General features: G+C 39.3%; 1 protein-coding gene across 1 annotated transcript; it reads right to left on the bottom strand.

The window, feature by feature from the left end:
• Positions 1-1,831: 1,831 nt before the first annotated feature.
• Positions 1,832-18,530, bottom strand: RUVBL1 (RuvB-like AAA ATPase 1). Its single transcript, XM_014943267.1, has 11 exons — positions 18,300-18,530; positions 17,483-17,569; positions 16,729-16,861; positions 12,707-12,858; positions 11,347-11,436; positions 10,358-10,507; positions 8,924-8,987; positions 7,571-7,769; positions 5,991-6,093; positions 2,722-2,813; positions 1,832-2,423 (listed from the first exon to the last, which is right to left on the bottom strand). Exons 1-11 carry the CDS (start codon positions 18,438-18,440, stop codon positions 2,264-2,266), a joined length of 1,371 nt encoding a protein of 456 aa, XP_014798753.1. The 5' UTR covers positions 18,441-18,530; the 3' UTR covers positions 1,832-2,263.
• Positions 18,531-20,054: the final 1,524 nt, after the last annotated feature.

The raw sequence follows: 20,054 nt of genomic DNA, 5'->3' as shown, positions 1-20,054 counted from the left end.
TTTTGACCATGCAGCAGCTTAATTCAGCGGGTCTCCTTCCATCGTGCCACAGCACGAAAACAGAAGATGCCACCCCACTGCAGTAAAAAGAGGTTTTAGGCACGCTGTGGAAATTAGTCTGATGGTGTAGCTGCAATCTTTATTCATTTGGAGTCAGTAAGAGAGAGGGGGTTTTAAGTTTGAAAGCAGGATTGCTCCTTGGCCGAAAAATATTCGCAGATAAACCAAAATTCATTCATTAAATATCTCTGTCACCACTGCTTAGTTGCAGATGTAGAGAAAGGAGTAGATAGATTATTTAAAGCACGAAAGCTAATTAGGGCTGGCTGACAGACTACTGAATTTTACTTTGAAGAATGGGACAGGTTTTTACATAAGTGAGATGGTAGAGTGTGATCACAACATTATTAAATCCAACCCGCCCAGCTTCCCTCCAGCTCTGCTTTCCCCCCCAGGAGTCTCCACCGTCCAGTCCATGTTTTTTTAGAGCTGAAAAATCATTAGTGATTTCCAGTAACTGCGCTTCAGCGCAAGGAAGAGACCAGTCTCCAGAGCAGATCGGGGTGAGGACAGGGGTTTTTAGCAGCTGGACAACTTCCCCAAACAGACCATGACTGAGCTCACGCATCAGTTCTGTAAGTTAGATTTCTGCGATGTAACAAGGAAGCTCTGTTACAGTGGATACTTAGCAATTAAGCCACATAAATGTATTTTACATAAACTTGCATGCTGTGGCTCTGGGATCTTTTTAGCTTCTCCAACTATCAGGAAATCTTAAAAGAAAACCTCTTAGGAAAGCAAAATGAATAATAGAGGTGCTTTTTACCTTTTTTAAAAGAAATTTTAAAAAAAAGCACAATTGCTGGTGTCTGCCTAATACTACTCAGTAATACTACTCAGATTCTCCCAGTGTGAGGAACCGATGACTTACTGGGAAGGATTCATGGATGGGTTAGTAGCTGTAAGTTTCATACTAGTCAAAAAGCTTCTCGTTTAGGAGCATTGATTAAAATTTTTGATGGGCTAAAAGTATTAATTGAAAACTTATCTTTTCCACTTTGCAGCTAAAAGAAAAAAAAAGGGTATTTAAAACTGGGGTCCTGTGACAAGTTATAATTTCTCCCCTTCCTACCCTCCCCTAAGAACTACGCTTATTTAAGTGTACATAAAGTATTTTAAATCACTAAAGGTTCTAATAAAAAAATGTGAGGTTACTCACTTTATAAAGCTTCTACATTTTTTTCCTAGTTCATCCATTTACATTGTTACATAGATTTGTATTTCAGTGTTACAAGGATCTTAATCTTTAGATCATTTATCCTCAGTGCTGTGAAGCAATCCGGTATCCACACTTCACAAAAGGAGGAAGCACACTTTGTGAACAAGAGCCCAAGGCTAAGGTCACACAAAATCTGTGCAGAGCAGGATTTAATTTTTAGTTTCATTTCTCCTGATCCCAGGTGATCAAGAAAGTGGGGATAGAACATAGTGAAAAAATAGCTAACCATGATGGAAAACAATTTTTATTTAATCTGCTTTAAGAAAACCCATAGAAAGGGTAAGTTACTCTGGAAGAAAGGCTCTAAATAGGACCAAGATAATTACAATTATGTATTTCTGCATTCTCTAAAGAAGCCTTCAGAAAATAATAAAAAAAATCTACAAAAAAGTAAACACTTTCAAAAGATCCCATTGTTATTTCTTTCCTTTGCTGCAGGTCTAGTTTCGTTTTGCAGATACATCTTACTCATATTTGGTTTTGTTAATTCCAACTTATTTTGACTGTTTCTTTAGTCAGGCCAACACCCAGGGCAAACACATGCAAGCTTCCAATATTCTTGAAATATTTTATTATAAAGCATTTCAGACAAACTTAGATTCAAACAAAAAAAAGTTCTCATTTGTAAAAGGAAATTATTTTAAAACAATATTCATAAAGAAAATAGACTGTTCTTAAGCATCAACTTCAGTTAGAGCTCTTCTGTAATGAAATCTAAAGACAAAACTGATAGGTCAAGAGCTATTCATTTCATATATACTCATAAAAGGGAAACTAAGATGTTACACAGACGTCATGGAGCATCTTATTGTTGATAATAAAATAGGAACACTTGATAGTTAATTCTGGCCTGACAAAGCAGTCCAACATTTAAATATTTTTCAGTCCCAAAAGAGACAAACCATTAACATTTCTCGTTCAATAATTAAGCCAGCCCTGGCTAAGGGTTAAAGCCACTTCAAAGCATCTAACGTGATAAGCTCTTCATTTCATGTACTTCTCCTGTTGATCAGCCAAGATTTTTGCTGAGGATTTGGCATCATAGAAAAGTTCATTTATTTCTTCAATATGCTCTTTCTCAATGCTGTCTTTCCCATTAATCTTGGCAAGCAGGTTAGCTGGGGTCAGCAGCTGCACAGCATACCTGTGATCAGACAGAGATGGATGAATAATTACAATTCAGTGCATCCCAGTGAACTGAATATATGTAGGGGAGGGAGATTTGTTAGGAAACACACAGCTCTATCAGCGGTATAAAAGTCTGCAAGACCCTCCAGTACATACGTTCCTTAAAGAAGGAAGGAGGAGGATTACCACTCTCTTCCAAAATTAGCACTGCTCTTAATTTACCACATTATTGTACGGGAGAGGGTTGTTTCACTTCCAAGAGCGTTTTTAGACCCACTTACACTTTAGAGAAAAGTCAACTGCGCTCAACTTACCTTAAGGTTGTCTTGGTACCGATTTCCCCTAGGTGGTTTAGAGCTTCTTCACTAATATTAATTCCTTCTGTCTGAGCACGAAGTTTTATGATCTGTTGGGATGAATCAGTAAATGAGGAAGCAGCCCAAACAATTAGCACACTGTACTACTTAGCTTAGTAGCTGGAAACTCTGTCAGCTTTGAGACGAGACATGCTATAAAATGAGATGGTGTGGGGAGTTATCCCAGTGTAACTTACCACCAAACTGGAATTTGTAGAATTCCAAGTCTTTGAATAGGCAAATTTGATGTCAAAAAAATGATTATCACAAAAGACAGGAAAAGGAACACATCTGGACTACTAATCCTTCAGAATAATTCTGCATGGTTAGCACAGTATATCTGCTAGTAAGGAGCAGAATATGAGAACTTATACAAGAAAATGGAAAAAGTGTGCAGGAAGTAAGTGACAGCCAGAGTCTTGAGGACAGCTACACCAATTAGTCACTAAATTTTGCAGTGTACCATTGCCACTATACAGCAGAGTCCTCCAAAAAGCCCTACAGAAAGCTACGCCCTTTCCCTAGCAGCTCACAACACACTTTTTATTCAATTGACAAGAAGATAGTAAAATAAATCAAAAAGCTACTTTCTATGATTCTCCTATTCTTGCAAGAAAAAAAAAAAATCACTAAGAAGAATCTAATCTTTCAAGAACAGTCTCAGGCTTGTACCAGTTTGAAGATCTTTACAAAGTTGGAGAGCAAGATATCACCAATAAGCCTGAGCATACAAAGCTGTAACAAAAGTGGCACAAGTCTCTCGGTAGTCGGTATTACCAGCTGAGTGATAAGGGGCAGACTGGATAATGATGTTGTGTTGTAGTGCTGAGATAACTCTGGAACTGCAAGCCTCATATAATACAGGTATTTTTCACTTTGGCAGCTTTGTAAACAAGATATCAAGAAGCACTCGTTTAAATTAAAGCCATAAAAATGCGCTAGGGGAGTCAGAGTAGGCAACAGAGTAAAAGAGAGGGGCCTGAAAATGGCAGGAAGTTGTGCTAAGATATTAATGCTGAATATTGGTAATGCTGCTGCAAATTGCAATTTCAAATTGAAGATTTTTTTCCTATCTTTTAGATCAACTCAAACATCACTTTCCATTCATTCAAATATTGCTACTTTACTCTTCCCCTTCTAGAAACAAGGTGTCTTGAATGCCACGTCTTTAACAACATTTTATCTAGCAACTGGGTAGAACTTTACTGAAGGACTGGGGCCCAAGCCATTAACCCAGCAAATACATACATAAATAAGTTGCTATGAAATAGGAAAAGAAGTGTTTATCAGGTAAAATAGATTAGGAACACAAATCCCAACAAAAGTCCCAATTATAACCTCTACTATCTAACCGCAGGCATATAAACAAAAATGTTTGATTACAATGGCTGACTAGAATAGCCATAAAAGTGATTTTTCTCCCTATTCTGGTTGCACTAAGGTAACTGTGGGTCTTGCTTTCAGGGAGCGGAGCTACACAGTGGGATTTCTACTTTATCACAAAAAGAGAAATATTTTTAACAGGTTATGAAGCAACTTTCAGTCGATAAATAGTCAATTCTTGTGCTGATAAACCAATCAATTGTGAAAGGCCAAGGCAAAGTGTCCCACACAGAAACATCAGCAGTGAAAACTTCTGAGCATAAAAGAAAAATGGGAGCAAATACAGAAGAATAAGTGTTTGGACATCTTATTTTTAAACCACCTCAATTGTATTTAGTTAGAAACCACAGTTAAGTGTTATAGCTCCTCTTCTTCTCCCAAGAGAAGTCGTCATTCAAAAGCCTTAATTTAAGGGAAAATGAGATTATCTGACTATGGGAACATGATTTATGGAACATAATGTCTGGACTCTATTTTTAGCTTTAGGAAATGCTACTGTAAACAGAGTGGAGAGGGAGAGTGGAAATCACAGCACCTACCCAGCTCTTCTGAAAATCAGCAATTCAGACACGAGCTCTTTAACAGTGTATTATCTGCATGACAATACAGCACACTAAGCAGGTACTAGATATAGCAACCTTAATGAAAAGTAACTCAGAGTACATATTCCTGCTACCCCAACTACACAGAATTCATACACAGTGTAGAGGAAATCCTGACAACAGACTTTAACACCTCCAGACTGAGTAAAAGTCACGCTTTAAAATTTGGTTTGTATGCAGCCAAAACATAATCGTATTATTAAATCATTGGGCTGCTTCTATTGTAGCTTCTATTGTAATCTATGCCATAAAGCTTTAAAGTGTCCTTTTAGGTACGAAAAAATCATCTTAAGAATGGCTCACAACAGCCGCATGTGAAAAGCTCCTCAAACCAAGTGAAATGAAGCTTTGCCTCTACGTTTATATTCGATAAATGCCTCGGCTTCACCTTGGCACTTATCCAGCAGCAGGAGACTATTATCTCGTGACAACGCTCTCCTCCATTGACACTATCTCTTAAATAATACAAAGAATTGACATGATAAACCGTAATGTCTTCTGCATTGTGTCACTTCACAGCATTGAGACGCTAATGAGGGGGATCTTTGACACGATGCATCATAATGGCACCCAAGCATTATAATCGATACACAATACATTGTGATGGCCCCACAGGAAAAGTTTCAGGCATTCAGAAGCATATCTCTGCAACACCTACTGTGCTTACATTTCTAAACTTGACTAGGAGCATGAAAATCCTCCCAGTTTCAGGAGACAGTCCATGTAGGTTAAAGCTATAGCACAGGGCACAGAGGCAAAAAGGCAGTGCGTAAAGTTGCGTTCCTCAATCCTCCTCATCTCTCAGGTGGAGGAACAGCCTGAGGTCTGGGACCAAAGGTCCCAAAATGTGACTCTTCATGTCATACCAACTGAAAAAGCGCTACCTGCTGGAACCTGCAAACTCCACAGGGAAGTGCATCTACAAGAGATGAGGTCAGTGGCAATTTGCACTATTTCATGTGAGCGAGCTGTCACTTTCAGCTCTAGATCTGCTCACCAATACAACTCATCAGTGGGTGGAAATCAGACAGAGAAATTGTATGTGCAATTTTAACCAGCTTACTGCAAATGGTTACTAAAACAACATTCACTTAGGAAGCTGTAAGCTTTCTGGCACAAACCCGACGACCACAAAGTGTCAAACAGCTCTATAGTAACAGAATGTACAGAGACACGGCAGTCATTCCAACAGACTAGAACTCCAGGGACATTTTAGAATTTCTCTTAAAATGCTTTGCATACCTGCTTCATTTCTTGGGGTGTATACAGCATGGTTCGGATAATCATCACTCTGTCCAGCAGGTCCAGTGGTATTCCATGAGGAGATACTACATCCTCCGTGCCTCTAAAGGAGAAACCAAACAGAAAGAGATTAGATACTATTCTGAGTTCAGTACGTTGATTTGACTAAAGACCACCACAATTTGCTGTGAAGTCAAGCGTGAAAGATATGCAGATTTCATGAGATTTATATAGAATGTAGGTAAAACCAGTAAAGTGTTGGTAGAGAACTACATTTCTAAGTTCAGTGCCAGTATTCAGGCACTGCAGCTTTAGCCGTGCTCTTCCTTTCGGAAATGAATCAAAATGTCCTGCCATCATCTGTCATACTCTTGAGTAGATGGTGTTCTCTCCTCTGAAGTGACTCCTTCTCTTATGAGGTTACAGAATCAACTATACTATACAATTAATTTTTCCCCAACCCTTTTAAGAGCTGGGGCAAATCAGAATGTCGCTAACTACTTGAGATAGCAGCATACAGATAAGAGCTTGCTTTTAGGGACTTATTTTAGCAAAATAAGATACAACTATTCTATGGAAATCTTCCTTTCTGAAATCACAGCTTTTTCATAACAAGATCTGCCGTGATTCTACACTGACAGATCTGTATTTGCTCTATTTTTAGAAGACAGCCTTTTTAAGCCTTTGCAAAGAGATCACCGCAATGTCTACCTTAAACATTTTTGAAGGCCTTATCACCTTAACTTCCAAGCAATGCAAACAGAGAAAGATTAATACCAGATGAGCCACTAAGAGGGAAGAGAATAGCTGGTTACACAGCTGAATTAAATCAATTTAAAGAGCAGCAATCATTGCTAATGACAGCTTGTTTAGACATAATTAGACCTAGACCACAAATTAGCAGTAGAACTTAAGGAAGAATCTGAAACAGGTGAGAGCTTTTACTGAACTTGCAAAGAATGCATTGTGTGGGTGCAAGATATTGAAGTAGAGGCACGAACTGGAGTGGAAATGAAAATCAAGTTAGTTGGCAAGACCAAAGAATCACAAAAAGCCAGACCAACATAGGAAATAACGAAGGGTAGAGAGAGGCCGAAGTGTGATATGCTTTAACAGTAAGAACAGGAAGCTTAAGTCTGATGCAATGAGGACAGCAAACAGCAAAATGACCCAGAAAAAGCAGGAAACTATGATATTAGAGGTTTTAGCCCTGGTGCTTTTGATGTCCCTAATGGGCAAACAACAGATGCATTGAGATATCCAATGAGAAAGGTAATTGTTACAGATTACCCAGGAAATAAGATTATTCAGAAGCTGTTATGAGAAAGGGGGATGTGCCAGTGGAAATAAAAGGAGGAATTCCATTCTGCTTTCACTTGGGTCAGCCTGGCATTAAATACCCATCCCATCATGAAACTCGCAAGCAGTTCTTGAGCATTGATGCAGCTTGTAAACCAAGGATTATCACGGATGTCAGTACTAGAGGCAACAGCCTTCAGAGATTATAAATCTGCTGATACAGCTAATTCCAAGGTCTATGGACCAATGCAAACCGGAAAATTTAACTTTAGACATCGTACCTGATAACACAGTTTCCTCGGTTGGAAGCAAAGATGACAATGGGGGAAATGGAAGATTCCAGTGCTCGGTGCAGGTATGTGAAACACTCGATATCCAGCATGTGAACTTCATCTACAAAGAGGACACCTGGGACTAGCTCAGCGATGCCTTGATCAATGTATTTATTCACTACCTTATTTATCTCTCCTCGAAGTTTGTCTGAAAACAAAAAGAAACTGTTAGTTGTTCTGCTAGTGAACTATATAGGTCTGTATGAAAGATTTAAAGTAAGTAAAAATCTTGTGAATTTTTTCATGGTTTGGAATCTTACTGCCACAGGGAAAAATCTTTATGATACTAAAATTCTGTGGCATTCTCTACTGTATTGGGGAGACATCTGTTTGAACTTGCAGCATTTCACTGGAGGAGTCTGTCCCCTCACATGCCTTGTGAAAAACTATGGTTTTTATGTATGTGTGTGTGGAAGGCAGTCAAACCTCAGTTTAAAACATGAAACTTAACAGTTTCCAAGCATGGCTGAAAAGAACATCACTGAAAGAACAAAATATTGCATTCAGCAAAGAAGTTGTGTTTAACAACAACAAAAAATAGGCTATATAAATTTCTGTGAACATATGGATCTCAAAGCTAGGCAAGATGTTAGATGGATAAATCTGACATTAGAATAAGCAAAGTGACCTCTGGAACAGAAGAAATACTTCAAAAGACTGCCATTCAAGTTAGGTATTGAAACAGACTTTGATCTAAATTTAGATAGTCACTTACTGAAACATTGTTTCTTTCAAAGCAAAAAAGAGAACAGATCTTTCTGTGGATTTTTTTTTTTTCTCTGATGATCTGTAGGTAGGAAGAGCAGCAGAGCACTTAGAGCATCAAGCTGCTATAAAGGTGTCTAAAACAAGCCAAGGTTAGAGTCTTTAGACACCATTTTTCTGCTCCACAGAAATTCAGTGTGGTTGCTTCACATAAGCACGCATTCTAACAATGCTTTTTAGATTTTTTGTTGTTGTTCAGTTTGGCTGTTTGTCAAAGTGTGAACCTCACACTCTCTGGCAGGAGTGTTCTGAGAAAGAGGTTAGAATGCTAGTGCCTCCCCCCTATTTCCCCAGGAAGATTGGTGCAGAGTACAGTATTTTATCACTCTATGAGTGAACCAATTACATGTTGGATTGTTTCCAGCCACTGCAATTCTAGCAGCTGTATCATTGCTTTTTGAAATCTGAATATTTATGAAGACGTGTTATGTAGACATTCATTTAGAGATGGTACATGAATAATCCTAGGTTTAATGTTCTTCTAACTGGCAAATACATAGGTTACATTGGTCTAAAAATACTATGTAGGGTTCATACCAGTAATTTCAGTTTTCTTAGGCTTCATTAATTGCCCCATCATAGAGAGGATGTCTTGCCCACCCTAGGAGAAGAAAGTTACAGATCAGCTATGAGGTCTCATAGTGAGCACATACCACCAGAATTTTATAAACCAGGAACTGGTTAAAGAAGTTATTACTTGCACTTAACTTGATACTTTATATCAGCAGTGGTTGATAATCTGTCAAAGGCTAGGTCACAGCACTGCAGCAGCATTTTAAACATAATCATTTAGCTACCTCCTCACCCTTACTTTAGCCACGTTCATTTGGAGAACACAGTAAACCAAAATGAGCTATCCTCTATTAAAAAAGTTGTCACAGAGCAGTTCATAAGGATGAAAAATACCAGGGAACATAAGAGACTTGGATTGCCTGCATGCATGGTATGGTAGGTGTTCAACCTATAAACACATGATCAATTACACTAAGTTTTAAGAGTTTTCGAACACCTTGATTTTTATCATGTAAATGATTTTGTTGGGAAAAGGATGTTTATTTTGAAATGTAATAGTTAAAGGCTTGTAGTGTCATACTGTAGGAATGTCAGACTTTAAACAAAGATACTGTATTGTTAGTGGCTCATGTTCATGACACACATGGAATTCCCTCAATACCAGGTTTATGTTAAGATAAAGCAAGGAGTAATTCTCCTATTTTCATTTTTTTGCTGCAGTATGTTTAGAGCTCTACTGAAAGTCACAAGGAAATGTAATAAGAGGTTAGGAAACATTTCTGAAGGAAGCAGGGACATCAGTAGAACACACAGCAGGCAAAAATACTTAGTGACCTTTTATCATAGTGCTTGCAGTTTCCATTTTGTGGCCACAATGCCATAAAAAAAGAGAATAAATTAATCCGTACTCAGAACTTTCGGTAAATAAAATGATGCAGATCTGGCTGCTGCTTCCTCACACCTGTAGGCAAACTTCCTTCTGGAGAGAAAACAATAATCTCTTTCCTTGGTTAAGAGATGCAGCCCACACTGCTCTCTTTTTTTGCAGGGATGGGGCACAGTGGTGGAGGGAATGGGAGAGCTAGGTCTAGATTATGCATTAACTATGAAGGTAGTGGATCTCAAATATCCATGTGGAAGCTCTGCTATTGCTGTTCTCTGTAGTGTTAGGAAACGTACTCTGATAAATATTCTCATGACCAGGTGCATGAATCCTAACCCCAAAATTGCCTCTTTAACCTGTATGGCAGGGCCGCCACGCTAGCCAACTGCAGCACAACATCCCTCCAGAGAGGAGAGTTAGACGGGCCTTCATGGTGTACCACCTACTTCTTTTCCTATACTGGTATCTCTGAGGGTGATTTAGGACTGGTCAGCTTTGTACATCTTGATTATTCTAGTAACCATATTTATGTCAAATTATTTTTCTGTAAAGACTTCATCCACGAAGTCAGATACCTGAGGCCGAGCATTGGCCACATCCAAGTCATGCAGAGTGACATCCTGAATAATTTCCTTTTTCTTGTGCACATCACCCTTTGGCAAGGGAACATACTCTTCAGCTTCAAGGTCAAATTCCGTAGCATAGATATCACACCTGCCTTGCCTCTGAGAGAAAGCAAAAAAAGAGAAATCCAGGTATAGAATTGGTTTCAGTGCCAAAACCTTGAGTGATATGAACTTGATAAAGGGCTTGATTCACAATTCCAGTCCTGACAAGCTTCAACTGACTATTCAGACATCCCACTCCCTGCTTAGCAACAGGCATTCCCTATCTACTGATCAAAGCTCAAATACTCTGTTGAAAAACACCTGATATTTTCAGTGGTAAGAATATTCCACTCCCCTCTCCCCTTCTTTTAACCGTATGCAATTCTTACTAAAGGACAAATCCAACAGATTAAATAAAGATTGGGAGAACTGTTCAAGATTCTTTTGTAGGTAGGTGATTTATTATATGACACAAAATATTACGCTCATCCATTAAACAGCAAGTATTGCTGTACACTACTTTCTAAATCAGATATGAAAAGAATGCTAACTAATGCAGCATTCCCTTCTACATGTATATATCTTGTGGAGAAAATACCAGAGCGATAAAAGAAAGATTAAATACACTGCACATGTCAGCCTGAAAATAACTAAAGTTGCTTGGTTTTTCCCCCCTTCCCTTAAAGATGTCTTGATCTTACAGAAAAGAAAACTCATCCGGACAGCATCAGTGATAGCTTCCTTGCCAGATGACCTTAATTGTGAACCAGATGACCATGTTCTTTCAATGTAAGAGAGAATTTTCTCTCCAGATAAGGAAATTACTGGGCACTTTTTAAAACTTCCATGTAAACATTTCATGTCAGTTAAGGTTAATAAACTGGAGAGCCTTCTGACAACAGCAGAGAAAGGTCTGCAAGGATACATACACCTGCATAAGAGGGCGTAATTTTTACCTTGACGGCTCCACTGTTTGCTTCAATATAAATAACATCACCAGTTTCCACTCGCTCTTTCTGCAAGCTCTCAAATATGCTTGGGTCCAGCTGGAGACAAGTGAACATCACAGTTGGTCAAAACAGTTTCATATTGTTATGGTAATCAAGGAAGAGAAATTTAGTCTAAAGCTCGCTCCCACCAGACAAAATTAAACTGCAACTCCCCCCAACAACAATTCTAAGATTTTATAAAGCTGTAACACTTGGAGTAGGGGTAGAGAATAAAAGTGGAAGCTGCTGCACAGAATTTGCTTTCTTTAAAAAAAAAAAAATCAGCTATCTGAAGGAAGTGACAGTAAGTGCCAGAAATGATACCAGTTACTATCAAGAAGCATGCCTTTGTGTAATGTGACAATGTATTTATACTTAGGATGCAGTACTTCTCTTGCTTTCTAAACAAAACTTTTATAAAAAAATCTGGCTGTAACACTGGATTATGCTATTTGATTTCTTGAATCTGCATCCTCTGTGGAGCTGTGTGAGGGAGAGCAAATGTGGAATATATTCGATGCTTTTGTTGTTTATTCACTTTTGCACTGCATTTTCTTGTTTTCAGAGCAAGATGATGCTTAGCATCAGAAACAGCTTTCAATTCTCTGGTACTCTGACAGGGAAATTGAACAACATGGACAGAGACTTGTAGAAGAAAACAAAGGGAAAGTGAGTCTGAGCTGGTAACAAACCAGCTCAATTTCCAGTTCAGAATCAAATATTCACTAGAGCAAACCTCCCCATGGAAAGCAGGGATGTACAAAAAGAACAATTTATACCAAAGCAGGCAAGATTTCCCAAAAACATCCTTAAAAAAATCAGTTGAGAATCAGGAAAACAAAACCAAACAAGACCTTTCTTGTATGTTTGTTATCATGAACATGAATTTACAGCCAGGGTCAGTGTGAGGTATCACGGACTGAGACAGATCATAGTTCAGATTCCCAACTCAGCCCATTTCTCTGTGGTACTAGTAATGCTGCAGAACTGCACCAGCATCACTGCCTGCCTGCACTCTGCCTTAACTCGTTGAAGACATACAAGTGTGTGCCGCCAACCGGAAACATTACAGGGGCTGCTGAGTGATGGATTTATTCCCAATTTCAATTAGTATGAGACAAGACTAGCATCTAAATATTCTGCACAAAGCAGATAAAAATACATGCTCAGGAGTAGCATAAAGTTGTCTAGCAAAAGAAAACAGCCTCTTGGAATCCCCACTCTAGAGATGGGGATCAAGAGTTTGCAATGGAAATAAGAAGTGCTAAAAATAGAAGATGAAGACCTGAAATACTTCAGGAAATTTTTCAGGCTCTACCATACATACCTTCAACTGTTTGGTTCCCTTTGCAGTTTTGAGTCCTATAATTACGTGGCTGATGGTTTTGCCATAACCCCCCATAGGATTTTCAGTCTCACATGGAGTTAGTTCTGTGACTTCTCCTTCATAAACCTCCTTGGTCTCTTTAATCCTCAGCCCTGCAAGAAATTGTTTAGAAAAATGTCAGTACACAAATTGATGGCTGGATACAGTCTGCTGCATTACTGCCAACAGAATGTAACATATTATTGGGTTACTTTACATTTAAAGGTATTTTTTTACTTTCAAAACTAGGAAGGTGAATTATTGTTCTTCAATATTGTGAGAATATTAATCCTGTGTCATCAGAGTGAAAGTTCACTCAAGTTCTGACCTGCAAAGCAGTTTGTTAAACTCTAAGAAACTATGTTCTTTCTTTCTGTTAATACTACTTCTTAAAGCCAATGTAAGTATCCTCTCTCTTTTCCCTCCCCCAAAGAGGGGATTTGCTTGATTATGCTAAAGTCAAAGAAACAGTTCATCTTCTGAAACTAAAGATCAGTGACATAAATCGTAACTGAGTTTTACACAATTTTTGTACAATCAGAAAACCCCTGCAAAGTAAGGAAAAAGACATGAGAAAAAAAGTAGCTTCATAAAAATCTTAAAATTCTAGCAACCTAGCAAAAATAATGTAAATTGATTAACACGTATTGTATCATAAAATTAAGAAAAAGTTACTGTAGAATTTAAAATCTTTTTCAATTTAATTGCAAAAGATGAACTAGATAATTTAACAGAATCTGTTATAATGCAAATTTTAAAACTATTTCAAAATAGCTGACAAAGCCATCCTTACTTTGTTAGTTTTCAGGCAGTTGAGCAATCATCATAGTATCTGAGTATCTTCTATTTTAGTCAGAGCTATTGCAATTAACTAAGTTATTTTAAATTGATGAAAAATATAGAGCTGAAGAGTTTTACGGTTATACTGTTCCACAGAAAAACCACTATCATCACCGCCACCACTACAATTATGCAGATGTTCTAACTACATAAAAGTTCAAAGAACCCACATCTGAAGAGACTCTATAAAGTATTTTATGAGACACACATGCCACACACATACCAAAAATAATGAATGGGCTGTAACAAGATATAAGGAAGTCATCCTGCCCAGTCTGAGGCTATTAGGACTTTATAAAACTTTCCTTGTTCCATAACTTTTCATTTTGCTTTGAAATAGATCAGACACTTCACCAGTAATCTTGAGTTGCTGATAGGGAGGTATAAAGAACTGACAAATATGAGTCTGTCTCCCTCTACTGGACCCAAATTAAGACTAGGATTTGAAATGTGAGAAATTAGTTAATTGTGGCTAACATAATTTCTTGGTAAGAAATGTTTGCTTCCTCTTATTTACCACTACATAAAAAGTTCTACGTGAAGTTCATTTCAGTAATTTTTAAAAATTTTTTTCAGGTATGCCAAAACATCAGACAAAAAAAAATTAATGAACCGTTGAGTTATAAAAGTGACTTGGACAAGGCTGTATCAGGTAGGCTACACATGCAAGGAATGTGAAGCAATATGGGAACTCCTAGTGGTGAGAACTGGACATTCACAGGTTTGTTTTTCCTTTTCGTTTTGTTTTTAAACTTTCAGCATTATGTCTATTCTGCTCTGATAAATTGGAAGCCCATTTGTGTTTGGGTCATGTTTTGTATGCTGCTAAAGCACATTTTCATTTCATTTCATCTGAAAAGAATCCAGTTCACATGCTCAGTCTGCTCCACAACAAAAAGCCAAAGCCGAGCCAATGAGAGCAACCTAGAGATTTGCTTCAACAGCGTGCCTCTGATCTAAACTAACCTGCTCATATACATGTGTCTATAAAAGATATTTTCAGGTTAACATCATCTGAACAAATGTAATCAATACTTTGAACTTGCTGCTGATTATCCTTTGTTTTCAAATGAATCTGCAACTACAAAATTCACTCTCAAAAGAGTTCTCTAACTTAAACATAGACATTTCCTACTTACAATTCAGAGGCGTGAGTCTAAGAAGGCAACTGCAGGCTATTTCTTGTTTTGGTTCAATAGCACTACACGGAGTTAAATAGTGTTTGTTTGATTTACTGGCAGCTACTATTTGGAGACACGGGGAACAGATACGGTATTTAAGTGGCTATTCCAGTAGTTATTTTTTACTGCAACTGAGCTCTAACATTAGCTACTGTCATCATCCTTGCCAGCTGCTAATAAGCTCTACACAGGATTAACCTCTCTCAGCTTTTTTAACCCATACAACAATTCCATCCTCTCATTTCCCACTCTGTCATTTTATGTTTCTTAGCTATCACAAACTCTACTATACCCCAAGCAGTACTCGGCCACGAGACTGCATCAAGTCTGTTATTAAAAGACTCCCAACAATAAAAATTCTGGAAACTCAGAGTCATCCCAGTTTCCCTATACAGTGATGGGTCCAAACCTGCCAGACTCTGTTGTTTCCAAGAAAAAAAAAGAAAGATAAAGTAAAAAATTTTTATAAATTGATAATACAAGACTCCTCCCCACCCCCGCAAAAAACCCCAAATCCCTACGTGAACACTCATTGCCATGTGAGCTCAAGCTTCTCTTGCACCCAGTCACAGTTGACATTGCACTGTGCACACAAAATAATTTTTTTAAAAATGTGCCCTTGTAAATTATTTATTTACCAGGCAGGGAAGCTAAAACATAACTGAGATTTAAACATGACTGGAAAATGTTCCATTATGAAAAACAGTAGTAACTAGTCCTTTAAAATATTTCAGAGGTTTGGGTTTGTTTTTTAGGTTTTTTTTACATTGATAAAAATATTCAATAAAGGTTGTGTTATGAAAATGTGACATGTAATTCAACAGAAAGGAATAAAAGAAGTTCCATCTTTCATTAACACCAATACTTGTTTAGAAGTGTCTCTCTATTGACATTCAGGGAATGCAGGGAACTAACAATGTAGCTGGCTGTTAAACCTCAGAGAGTTAAAATACTGCTATCTCTAGGAATGACAACATGGATGGCATAAGTTTCATCTGTTGGTTCAGGTTTCCAAATCTCTGACAGGGAACTTCATCACATCAAGGAAATATTGCAGACTACTCAGTTTCTGGCTTCCCTCCCCCAGGCCCTGCCAGATTCGTGGTAACCAGAAGACCAGAGACTACTGAGAGTTGCTTTCTTATAAAAGTCAACCGAATACTTTTGTTTCATTGCAGAATTGAGAGACTTCTTCACCTTACTGCCACCAAATACTTAGATGAATTCCAAAGGAAAACATGGTACAGAAACCAGGAAATTTAACTGTTAATATATTCAGGACTAAAATCAGTTAGGTTATCTTTAGCCAATCCTCATACAAACAAGGGCCACTTCCAGCTGCATTTATCAGCTGTCAGCACCTATCATATAAGAGATTTTAGATACTCCTTGAGGTTGTGTTGCAAATTTAACCGATTTACATCAAGCTTGTAAAAGCACTCTAGAATTGAGGAAGAAATTAAGTTTAAGTATTTATTTTGTTGGCATGGAACTTTCTTTGTCCTTGCTGAAATACTAAGTCAGACTAATGCTGCCATTTGGGAGTCCCTGTTTAAGACTGTTTGCTCACTAGGGTGAAATCACTAAAACGAAAAAGGAGGAGGCATTTTTCTGTCTGCAAATATTTCTGTTAATGTGAGAAGCTACAAATAATTTTTTTTTCAATTTTATTGAGTCACAGGCAAAACCAGGAGATGAAGCTGGAGGATGGGAGGAGACACCAAGGAAGTAGAATGAACCATAATACAACGATTAAGTTATGGTTTATAAACAGAAAACCTTACTGACTGACTCCTAAGCGTGGAAGAGATTCACTAAATTAAGATCAGCATTGAAAAAAAGAACATTCCATGATCTGAAGACAACCATTACCACTGAGAAGCCTTTCCTTTTTAGATGACTGGGAAAAAGGAAAATAAGTATCATGCAAATACTTAATTCTTCTGGTTTTCTGAAACCTACCAATTGCACGCCGGAAGTTTTCCATTAGAACTTCTGTTTTCTTGATCTCAGTGGAATAGACCTCACTTCCAACCATAGGACAAAAGGGAACTTTACTTCCCAGTTCCTGAGCAATAGCTAAAGCCAAAGCAGTCTTAAAAAAATAAAAAAACAAGAACCACACATTAATTTTTATGAGAATTAACAAAGGATTCTTTCTGCACAAAGTTAACTTTTTTCTCATCATATAACCTTCCAGGTATCAACTATCAATTTAATATTAAGACTATTCTGTCCAGTGCATATTTCTCACATATAGCAACCCTCCTCTGCCCAAAATAATCTAGGCACATATAAGGTGACTTTTATAAGACTTATAAAACACTTTAAAGACACTGGGCATTTGAACTTGACATCTGAAACAAATACAAAAAGCCTGAAATAGCATGGGAAAAAAATAAACAAAGTAAAAACTATTTAGGCTTTTAAAATAAAATTAATTTATAAGATTCTTCTTCAGAGACCATATTATGTGTTTGGTAACCTACAACATGTGGTTTCACACTAATGAGGCCTGAGCACACCACTGTATTCTGCCAACGTTGATGACATGGCAAAAATCAAAATATAAAGCAGGAAATCATGTTGATACATTGATGAAAAAAAATTCTAGTAGAAGGAAACATTAGGAAATGACTACCCTAAAATGGTTTTGAAAACAAATGAACATAAAATAGATTTGGGAATATGTCATCTCAAAAAAGAAAAACAATACCTTGCCAGTTCCAGGAGGTCCTGCCAACAGCACAGCTCTGCCAGCCATTTTCTTGCTTTTGATTAGTTCCACTATAACCCCACAAGCCTATAAAGTAAATAGGCATTTACACTGTTAACACAAGTATTGTTATATCTTTTGTTCCAATATTAGAAAAAGTGTTTAGAAATATTAGGTTTTGTGGGCCCACTAAAACTAAATAGGATTTCGATTTCATGTACACAAAAGTGACGAAAGATCAGAAAAAACAACTTCCTACAATCATTTTATCTGACATAGACATTATAAGAAAGCAAAACAAAACAAATCACAGACAACAAAACTCAGCCTAAGAGCACGGACTCCTTTGCCCCTCCTGCACTCGCGTGCATTTTATAAACATTTAAAAATAAAGCTGGAAATGAATCTTTTGAGTTTCAGAACGCCAGATCAGCTAAAGCCACGACCAGACACCGGACTGAAACAGAAGCTCCAATTTCCACTTGTACCAAATCTCTCGATTTTTGGCAGGTTTCATTGCCTTCCATACCCCGATTTCTACGCCTAAAACCCGGGGGACAGTCACCTGCCCTTGGCGCCAGCTAATACAAAAAAAAAAGTAGCGGTGTTAAGGCATAGCCTTCATCACCCCTCGCTCCTCGTACAGCAGCGGAACGCGCGGAGGAGCCCGGCAAAGACTTTCATCCGCTAACGGCACTTATAGGCCCAGCCTGCCCCCCTCGCCGCCCGGGGCCCCTCAGGCTTCACCTCAGCCTGGGGGGAGCCCGCAGAGCCCCCGGGGAGCCCAGGCCGGGCCCTGCCGCCCCCCTTCGCTCACCTCCCGCGCGTTTTCCTGCCCCACCAGCCCGGCCCCCGCCGGCTTGGCGGTGCCGCTCTCGTCCAGCCCCAGCCCCTTGACATGGCTGTGGGCGGCGATGCGCTGCGTCTTCGAGGTGCTCTTCACCTCCTCGATCTTCATGGCGGGGCAGAACCTGGCCCGAACCACCCGCGCTCGCCACACGCGGCCCGCGCGTTACCAAGGCTCCCGGCGCGCGGCCGCCCCTCCCCGCCCAGCCGCGCCATTGGCTCGTGTGGCGGCGCTCTCGATTCTTATTGGGCGCGGCGCACGCCTGTCATCGCCAGGGGAGTGCATATTTTTAGGGTCCGTCAGCCTGTTTCCGTGTGCGACGGCTCCGCAGGGCCCGGCCGGGCGCGGGGCTGTGGCGGAGTCGGGCCGGGGGCGGGAACCGACAGGAGCCGAGAAGGGGGGCGAGCACAGGCTCTCCCGGACAGGGAAAAGCAGCTTGTGTTTGTTCGGCGGTTTTCTTGGCCCTACATCTACTTGAACACCTTTTCCCTTCGCTGAATTCGGTGTGGGGCTGGAGCTAGTGCTTCCTGCTCCCCTCCCGGGGCAGGGAGAGCCCTGGGTGTCCCCTGGCTCTCTGTGGGGCTTGGTGTCCCCTTCCCGGGGCAGGGGGAGCCCTGGGTGTCGCCTGGCTCGCTGTGGGGCAGGGTGTTCCTCTCCCAGGCACTCAGGTTGCCCATGGCCAGCTGTTAGCAATGCTTTCTAAAGATCTGTGCTAGGTTTAGCTTATAGAAGTCAGTCAAGGCTTCCCGTGGGTGTTTTCTAGATCTTTATGAAAGAAAAAAATAAGGGTGATCTCTTAGCTGCTTGGTATCACTCGCTGACTTCTAGCTCTCTGTGTAACTGCTAAATAATTCTGTTCCATGTGTCCAAAGCCCTTATGTAAGCTTCTGAGGCTTTAACAGATGCTGTACCTACAACAAAACTTAGGTTCTCCCTGAGCTTTGACCTACTGAAATGAAAAATACTTCCATCTTCTCAACAGGTAGTTTTGTGGCCTGGCAGACCTTACCCTCATTTCCTCAGGTCTGTGAGGCTCCAGCCTGTAGGCTGTTACAGCTGCTGACTGTGGTTCAGCTGTAATTCTGCTGCACCTTTCACATAGCGTTTAAATGGTTGAGATGAAGATCACTCACAGTGAAATTTTCAATGGGATCTGGGAACCTGCAGTTCCAGTGACTTCTCCTTGTTTGTCGATACTGGGATCTCTCTCTTCAAAGGAGACTCTTTCCATGAACGTATACAGTTTTCTGTGTATGGCTATAAAATTATGGCTGTGTCTGCATTGTTCAAGGCTAATGAATCAACATGGTACGATGCTAGACTGCTGCCCGTGCAAAGGGATAGTGCCGTCTTGGCTCTCCCATGTGCTGCCAGGGAGAATTGCCAGTGGGGTGCTGTGATGGCACAAGCCAGGAGAGTGGCTTTTAGGAAAGATGGGAGTTATGGCTCAACTCGTGGAGCCTGTGAACAATGTATATGCTATTCATTCCCTTTTTGTCTAAGAGCTTCCATTAGTTTTGTTCTAAATGTCATTCAGCAAAGAAAAGACTTTGCTATTTGTTTCTTTCTTTTTCTGTTAATTGTTCTGTCAGTTTATATTTACATAATCGAGCTTAAATTTGTAATTACAATATAATTGCACACATATGTAGTTCAACACCTTTGTAAGGATATCCTATTATACAGCTGTTTAGCTAAGAATTTTTGAATGTAACAAATATAAGC

This window comes from Calidris pugnax, unplaced genomic scaffold (assembly GCF_001431845.1).
Source record: "Calidris pugnax isolate Ruff unplaced genomic scaffold, ASM143184v1 scaffold128, whole genome shotgun sequence".
Taxonomy (NCBI): Eukaryota; Metazoa; Chordata; class Aves; order Charadriiformes; family Scolopacidae; genus Calidris; species Calidris pugnax.
Note: the sequence above shows the minus strand (reverse complement) of the source record. Positions and strands in the feature narration are given on the sequence as shown.

What these genes read in the sequence shown, in the direction of transcription:
- RUVBL1 (XM_014943267.1), bottom strand. Translation starts at nt 18,440, where the DNA reads ATGAAGATCGAGGAGGTGAAGAGCACCTCGAAGACGCAGCGCATCGCC. An exon ending in TAAGAAAACTGAAATTACTG is followed by an intron (nt 7,770 to 8,923) that starts GTATGAACCCTA and finishes TTTTGTTTTCAG; the next exon opens with ACAAACTTCGAGGAGAGATA. An exon ending in CACCCCAAGAAATGAAGCAG is followed by an intron (nt 2,814 to 5,990) that starts GTATGCAAAGCA and finishes TCATCCCAACAG; the next exon opens with ATCATAAAACTTCGTGCTCA.